This window comes from Galeopterus variegatus, unplaced genomic scaffold (genome assembly GCF_000696425.1).
Source record: "Galeopterus variegatus unplaced genomic scaffold, G_variegatus-3.0.2 Scaffold25113, whole genome shotgun sequence".
NCBI classification, from domain to species: domain Eukaryota; kingdom Metazoa; phylum Chordata; class Mammalia; order Dermoptera; family Cynocephalidae; genus Galeopterus; species Galeopterus variegatus.
The window spans coordinates 1-9,051 of record NW_007751224.1 but is presented as its reverse complement, the minus strand read 5'-3'; the positions used below and the strand labels follow the sequence as shown (position 1 = coordinate 9,051).

Genomic DNA, 9,051 nt, shown 5'->3' with positions numbered 1-9,051 from the left:
ATTCAGAATCTTTAATATATGGATTTTAATTTTAGATTTTTTTCTTTGAGATTCACCAACCACTTTGAGAATCTGAAAGTTCAACCTTTTTACCAGAGAAATCTATAGATTGAATATTATAGGTAATAAGTACATGATAAGCAACACTAAAAGGTATATGTTGCAAGTAAGTCCTTCAACCCATGTTCTCTTTAACTTCCCTAGACATAATACCATTAACAGTTCCTTATGTATCTTTATGAGGATATTTAAAACATAAATGCATATTTCCATTTTTATTCACATTTATCTTTTTATACCTAGCTTTAAAAAACTTTAATTTTGATCTTACCAGTATGTATGGGGCTTGCCTGCCTTGTTTTTGTTAAGGGCTGCATGATCTGTTGCGTGTGTATGTATACAAGGGTACTTCAAAAATTCATGGAAAGATTCATTCAGATATTATCTTTTAATTCTATTTTTCCGTGAACTTTTTTTTTTTTTTTTTTGCAGCTGGCCAGTACAGGGGTTGAACCCTGAACCATGGTGTTATCAGCATGATGCTCTGACCAATTGATCTAACCAGCTAGCCACTCCGTGTACTTTTTGAAGTACAGCTTTGGGCTTCATATTTGAATAGATTGAAGTTCTATTACTTGTAATAAAACTTTTCATTGTTTTACTTCTCTAAATGCATTCCATCTAGAGAATTTGGTGCAAAGAGTAAGAGCAAGGGTCCAGCTTTAATTTTTTTCCAGATGGCTGCCTAGTCACTCAGTCCTACTTATTAAGTCACTTTTGCTCCTAATTAAGAATTGCCTTTATATAATATTGCTGTATTTGTCTATACTCACAACTTTATATAGACATGTGCTACATGACATTTTGGTTAACCATGGATCACGTATAAGATGGTCCCATAAGTTTATAATGGAGCTGGAAAATTCCTATTGCCTAGTGACATCATAGCTGTCATAATGTCATAGGGCAATTACTTTACTTTTTTATTAACTTAGTGTAGCCTAAATGTTCAGTGTTTATAATGTCTACAGTAATGTCCTAGGCCTTTACATTCACCACTCACTCAGTGACTCACCCAGAGCAACTTTGTCCTGTAAGCTCTATTTATGATAAGTGCCCTATGTAAGTGTACCATTTATATCTTTTATACCGTATTTTTACTGTACCTTTTCTATGTTTATTTTTTATTTTTTTTTGGCGGCTGGCTGGTATGGGGATCTGAACCCTTGACCAACACTGTTACCAACACTGCACCGTAAATAACTGAGCTAACCGGTCAGCCTTTTTTTCTGTGTTTAGATACACAGATATTTACCATTGTCTTACAGTTGCCTACAATATTCAGTACAGTAACATGCTATATAGATTTGTAACCTAGGAGCAATAGGCTATACCATCTAGGTTTGTGTAACTACATTCTGTTTGCACAGTGACGAAATTGCCTAACGATGCATCTCTCAGAATGTATCCCCATTGTTAAGTGACACCTGACTGTAGTTTTGGGTGGTTAATGGACACATTGTTAGGAGCCACTGATTTTAAATGCTCCCAAGAGAACTATTCTTAGTAACATACTTTTTATATTCTTTCAGACAACATGTCTTGAAAGTTACTTGTTTGAGACATAGCCTGATTGGTGTATTGTAGTGGAGTTAAGAAATAATGGCGACTTTCTTCTGGTTTTCTTAGATTTGGGAATGGATGATGAAGGAGATGATGACCCAGTTCCTCTACCAAATGTTAATGCAGCAATATTAAAAAAGGTAAATTCTTTAAAGAGTTTGATTTTTTAGAGTGGGGACACTTTTTTCTTAATGAAGTTAGCTTTTAAGCTTTTATACACTTCCATTTTTCCTTTGTATAGATGAGTAGTTTTTTTGTTTGTTTGTTTGTTTGTTTTTAAAGATGACCGGTAAGAGGGTTTAAAGATGACCGGTAAGATGACCCTTGACTTTGTGTTGTCAGCACCATTCTCTCCCAAGTGAGCTAACCAGCCATCCCTGTATAGGGATCTGAACCCGTGGTCTTGGTGTTATCAGCACCACACTCTCCCAAATGAGCCATAGGCTGGCCCTAGATGAGTAGTTCTGAATCTAACATGTGATGCTTCTAATCCTGATGAAATAGGAAAATGTACATAACTTTTTTTAGACCAAAATTTCCTAAAAGTACACTTAACCCACATTTGAACTTATTCTGGTATACATTTTATTTGGGTATCTGTACCAGTATTCAGGTGAGGTTAGTTTATTTCATTCTGCTTAAAATATAACAGTAGTTAATACAAATAATTCAACAATCTGTATTAGAACTTATTGCTTAAAATTACTTTTAAATTTAAATGTTCTTAAATTTGAATGATATTTGAATGTTCTTGAACAATGTAATTGTATACAGAAAAAAGTTCTGTCTGTTCCCTTATAACAGTTGACCATTGTCATTCATTGGGCATCAGAAAGATAGTTTACGTAGTACTTGGTACACCTATGCAAGCACTTCTCTAGGATAGGTGATCTAGATGTAGAATAGGTCAGAGGATACACTTAAATTTTGATAGGTAGTGCTAATAAGCCTTTAATAAAGACACCACTTCTCAGAGCATGGTGGAATTGAATCATGACTACGTTTCTTAAGATTTATATTTTTGAATATAAAGAATCTATAACACTTTGTTCCCACTTCTGTCCCTGTTCACTCTGATCCCCCTCTTTCAGGTAATCATTTATCCTTTTAGTATTTTGTAATGCAGACATTAACAAATGAGTATTCCCCCCCCCATTCTAGAGGTAGCAAACTATATACTTGTATGTTTTCTTTTTTTTTTCATACAACAAAATGAAATGGTGATCTTCCTATATTAATACACAGCATCCTCTTTTTTATTTTTTTTTAACTCCGTGTAGTGTGACTGTAAATATTTGTTGTACTTTATTTAACCTGGCCCTGTGAATATTTGAGTTGTCTAGTCTTTTGCTTTATCACACTTAAATTACAGAAATACATTATATTGTGAAAATTTTTTTCAAAAACACATCTCTTATTCTCAAGCACCCTTTGTGGTGCACTCAAAGGGATCTTGAGAATAAGAGCTGTGTTCCCCACCCCCCTCCACCCCCAAGTTGATCACTCTACTGGTGTCTGAGCATAAACACTTCCCCAAATTTAATAGGATTCTAGTGTTTCAGGGCATATGGCTCCTTAACACAGCAAGCTGTTTAATTGGATTGTCATTCTAAGGAAATAGCAGCTTTTTTCCACATTGGGAAAACTGGCTAGACTTAAAGATGGGGATGTTCAGCTCCAGTTGGCCCCTTCCTGTGGGATTTTTCAAAGGTTACTGACATATGCAATTCTGTCTTCGGCTTTCTCTTGAGAACTTGACTCCTGCATGAGATGAAACTGCACTGCATATTTTTCCGTGCTCTTACTAACATTAACTATTATCGGTCTTTTTAATCTCCCTAGACTGGGTAAAAACTAATTCTCTAAGTCTGAACATTTTTTACATGTGTTATTGGCCATTTATATCTTCTGCATTGTCTGTTTTCATTTGCCCATCTTTCTAATGGAGTTTCTTTAAAAAAAAAAAAAAAGGTGGTAAAATGTACATAATATAAAATATACCATTTCAACTTTTTTTTTTTTTTTTAAAAGATGACCGGTAAGGGGATCTTAACCCTTGACTTGGTGTTGTCAGCACCACGCTCAGCCAGCGAGCTAACCGGCCATCCCTATATAGGATCCGAACCCGGGGCCTTGGTGTTATCAGCACCGCACTTCTCCCGAGTGAGCCACAGGCCGGCCCGCATTTCAACTTTTTTTAAGTGTACCATTCAGTACATTCACTATGTTGTGTAACCATTACTGCTAACCATCTCCAGAACCTTTTCATCATCCCAAACTGAAACTCTGTATCCATTAAACAATAACTCCGCATTTCTCCCTTTCCCCAGCCCCTGGCAATCATTATTGTACTTTCTGTCTCTATGAATTTGGCTATTCTGGGTACCTCATACATGGAGCCATATAGTATTTGTCCTTTTGTATCTGGCTTATTTCACTTAGCCTAATGTTTTCAAGGTTTGTCTATATTGTAATCTAACGGGCTTTTTAAAAAATTGTGGTAAAATACACATAACACAAAATTTACCATCTTAACCATTTTGAAAATTTTTTCTTTTTTTTTTTTTTAACCATTTTTAATTGTACTGTTCGATGGTATTACCTAATGGGCTTTTTATAAGAGTTCTATATATAAAGTTTTTTTACCAGTTTGCTTATCTTATGTCAATTTATGGTATGTTATGGTTTAGGAGCTTTATATTTTATCTAGTTGGATCTTATTTTTTTTTACTTAGGAGTATTGTTTTGCAATTAACATTTCATTTTATAGTAATATAAAATGCTCCTGAGAGGACTTTGGCTTGCAGTCATTCAAATGCCAGGTACGTTTTAGGTGCTAGGGGTACAGCAGTGAACCAAAGAGACAAAATCTCTGCCCCTATGGAGTTTACATTTTTATTTATTTATTTATTTAGTCTTTTTCATGACTGGTAAGGGGATCGCAAGCAACCCTTGGTGTGGTGTCGCCCACACCGCGCTAAGCTGGTGAGCGCACCGGCCAGTCCTATATAGGATCCGAACCCACGGCGGAAGCGTCGCTGTGCTCCCAGCACCGCACTCTCCCGAGTGCGCCACAGGCTCGGCCGGAGTTTACATTTTTAAAGGGGTGGTGAGACATACAACATAAGAAATATGTCAGATGGGAAAACTATGGAGAATTAAGAAGGGAAGGAGAAAAAAGGGACTTGGTAAATGGATAGTTAGCTCTTTTTAAAAGAAAGATCAGGAAATCTCTTACTGAGAAGATGATTTTTAAACAATGACATGTGAATGTGTGAGGGAAAAGAATTCTGGGCTGTGGGAGCAAGTGCAGTGACCCTAAGACGAGCATCTTCTGCCTTTTGAGGAAAGGCAGGAAGACTAATGTGGGAGCTAGAACAGTGACTGAGCAAAGAGGTGGCAGATGAGGTCAGAGTTAATGGGCTGGATGATGTGGGGCCACTTCTGAGAATGAGGTTTTTTTTAACCTGTTTGCATTAACTATATATCATATTTTGAATAATAATCACATGATCCCCAAACTATGAAAATCTCACATTCTTATCTGTCATCTGACTGGAAACTGTTCCACCCCCCTTGCCTTTTCCCAGTAATAATTGGCATTAGTTTCTTACATATCCTTTTAAGAGTTTTTTTTTTTTTTTGTCTTTTTCGTGACCGGTAAGGGGATTGCAACCCTTGGCTTGGTGTCGCCCACACTGCGCTCAGCCAGTGAGCGCACTGGCCATTCCTATATAGGATCCGAACCCGCGACAGGAGCAGCGCTGCGCTCCCAGCGCTGCACTCTCCCGAGTGCGCCACGGGATCGGCCCTTTTTAAGAGTTTTTAAAATGACTTTATAAGCAAATCTTATTTGCCATTTCTTTCTTTTCTTATATAATTGGACTACTTCTTAAAAAGGTATTATTTATTTCATTAAAGCCCCCTTAATGCTTGGCTTTCTGTCTTGAAATAGCTCATTCCTTTTTTTTTTTTGCATCCTGGAAGTATAATTTCTTGGTTCTACCATTTTCTCTTGGCATTGTTTATTCCCTCAAAATTTTACTGTGAGAAAATTTTAAACATACAGAAAAGTTGAAAGAATTATATAGCAAACACCCATGTACCCAGCACCTAGATGCTACAGCTTAATACTTTCAGTATTGATTCTGGTCTTCATGCTGGTACACATAGTCGAGCTAATCATTCTCCTGGAACTTTAACTATGGGAACATTTGGACTTTTCCTGTTTCGTTCCTACACCAAATAGTCTTATGCACGTGTCTGGGATATTTGGAATTTCTTGGTTATAATGTATGCACATATTTGGCTTTCCTAGATAGTGCTAGGTTACTTTTCAAAGTGGTTATACCAATACCAATTTATGCTCTCCAGTAGAAGAGTTCGGTTTCCTTCACACGATTGCCAACAATACTAATTGACAACAATTAGTATTGTCAAAATCTTGTGGGTTTTTTTTCAGTGTAGAGTAGTATCTGATGTGTTAGTTTTGCATCCAGTGAAGTCAAGCATTTTCTCATGCTTGACTATTCAGATTTATTTTGTTAATTACCTGTACATACCTTTTTTTTTGGCTGCTGGCTGTTAGGGGCATCATCTGAGCTCTTGACCTTGGTGTTATCAGCACCACGTCATACATATCTTTAAACCATTTCTCTAGTGATTTTTTTTTTTTTTCCCTAAAAGATGACCGGTAAGGGGATCTTAACCCTTGACTTGGTGTTGTCAGCACCACGCTCAGCCAGTGAGCGAACCGGCCATCCCTATATGGGATCCGAACCCTGGGCCTTGGTGTTATTAGCACCACACTCTCCTGAGTGAGCCACGGGCCGGCCCTATAGTGATTTTTAAGATTTTATATTCTATAGGCTAATCCATTGTTGGTTGTACATGTTGCAGGTATCTTCCAGTCATTGTCCTGTCTGACTTTGTTTCTTTTTGCACAGAAGCTTTTTAATGTGGTCAAGTATAGTACTCTGTCTGCATTGTTTGCTTTTATCTAATAAGGTCTTCCATTCTCTGGGGTTGTAAAGATTCTTCAAGCTTCATTTCTGCTTTTTAAGCTTGACTATTAATTTATTGTTCAAGTCAACCTCTAGGTAGTTCTTATCCCAGTGTAGGAATAGGAGGACTGGCTGGTTAGCTCAGTTGGTTAGACTGGAGCCTTATAACACCAATATAGGAATAACATTGTCCCAGCAGTGGAATGAGTACCTTGTAATGAAGTGCCACAGAGGAATGAACTTTTGTTTTTGTAGGTCATTCAGTGGTGCACCCACCACAAGGATGACCCTCCTCCTCCTGAGGATGATGAGAACAAAGAAAAGCGAACAGATGATATCCCTGTTTGGGACCAAGAATTCCTGAAAGTTGACCAAGGAACACTTTTTGAACTTATTCTGGTATGTTTTTAATGTGTGATAGCTCTATTCCAGAGACTGTAGCACCTCTAATAGAGTTAAATTTGCTAAGTTAATTGATGCTTAATTTTAATACTCTTAACTCAAATGTAATGCTATATTTAAATCTACATATCAGTATTCACATTAAATATAAACAGTCCAAACACCATAGATAAAAGGCAGAGATTGTCAGATCAGAGAAAAGCAAGACTCACCTATGCTGTCTATAGGAAACCCACTTTAAGTATAAAGACACAACTAGGTTTAAAGGATGGAAAAAGATATACTATGCAAACACCAGTCAGAAGAAAGCTTGGAAAATTATTTTAAAGTAGATTTTGTCAGCACCACACTCACTCAGTGAGCTAACCGGCCATCCCTATATGGGATCCGAACCCGTGGCCTTGGTGTTATAAGCACTGCACTCTCCCGAGTGAGCCACGGGCCGGCCCTTAAAGTAGATTTTGGAGCAAAGAATATTACCAGGGTTAAAGTGGGTTATTTCAGAATGATAAGGGGCTCAATTCATTAAGAGGACATAGCGATTATAAATGTTTATCTACCTCAAAGCAGAACTTCCAAAAAGTCAAACAAAAGCCAGTAGAACTCAAAGGAGAAATACACAAATCCATAATCATAGTTAGAGATTTCAACACCTGTCTGTCAATAATTAATAGAACAAGTAGACAGAAAATTAGTAAGGCTATAGAAGATTTGAATGACACTATCAACCAACTTGTCTTAATTGACATTTATAGAGCATTGCACCTAATGACAGCAGGATGCATATTCTTTTTAAGTGTATATTACCAGGATAGACTGTTCTGGCCCATAAAACAAGTCTTAAATTTAAATGGATTCAAATCATACAAAGTGTGTTCTCTGACCTCAGTGGACTTAAATTAGAAATCAGTAACAGAAAGGTATCTGGAAAAGTCTTCAGATATTTTAAAACATTTCCAAGTAGCCCATGGGTGAAAGAAGAAATTAAAAATATTAGAAAATATTTTGAACTGAATAGAAATAAAAACATGAAAAGTCTGTGGGATGCAGCTAAAACAAGGGAAAAACACCTATATTAGAAAAGAAGAAAAGTTATAATCAATTATATAAGCTTCCACCTTAAGAAACTAGTGAAAGATGAAATTAAACTAAAAGCAAGCAGATGAATGAGAATATTAAAGAGCAGAAATTGGTGAAATCGAAAGCAGGAAAACAATACAGAAAACCACTGAAACTGAAAGCTGTTTTTTGAGAAAATCAATAAAACGTAATATTGTAACTGCTTATGTTATAACTCTTTAGGTGTGGATAAATATTTTTGCCAAAACCGGACATGTGATGCTTGCATGAAAACACACACACACCAATAGAGGCCATTATTTAACATTTAAGCTAGTGTAGTTTACCTAAAGCAGGAGCAGGACTCATTATGTAGAGGTATTACAAAGGAGGTCACATACGGAAGTGTGTTTCACAGGAGAATTTTTGTACAATTCTTCTCCCTTTAATTTCTTAAAATTAACTAGTATTGTAAGCATAATTAGATATGGATCAGTCACTAACTGGATTTAGTTTAAAACATCAGGTATACTTTAATGAAGACAACGATCACTTTTCAGGCTGCAAACTACTTAGACATCAAAGGTTTGCTTGATGTCACCTGCAAGACTGTTGCCAATATGATCAAGGGGAAAACTCCTGAGGAGATTCGCAAGACCTTCAATATCAAAAATGACTTCACTGAAGAGGAGGAAGCCCAGGTAGGTGGCACACAGTTTGTCCTTGATCACATGCTTTTTAAAAGAGACTGAAACCCATAACATGCCAGGGGGAAAGGTGCCTGTGTTAAGGTATCTTGATGCTTGAGGGATAATAGGTACCTTCTGTGTCTTTTTTTTTTTTTTTTGTCTTTTTCGTTACTGGTAAGGGGATCGCAACCCTTGGTGTGGTGTCACCCACACGGCACTCAGCCAGTGAGCGCACCGGCCATTCCTATATAGGATCCGAACCCACGGCGGGAGCG

At 36.9% G+C, this 9,051-nt stretch overlaps 1 protein-coding gene across 1 annotated transcript; it reads left to right on the top strand.

Annotated features, from left to right (window-relative positions):
• Nucleotides 1-1,647: 1,647 nt before the first annotated feature.
• LOC103583634 (S-phase kinase-associated protein 1-like) lies at nucleotides 1,648-8,802 on the top strand (the record flags this gene model as incomplete). The annotated part of the gene is made up of 3 exons (XM_008564895.1): nucleotides 1,648-1,763; nucleotides 6,882-7,025; nucleotides 8,648-8,802. Coding segments are annotated over 3 exons (415 nt in total), but the record flags the coding sequence as incomplete, so codon positions are not given.
• Nucleotides 8,803-9,051: the final 249 nt, after the last annotated feature.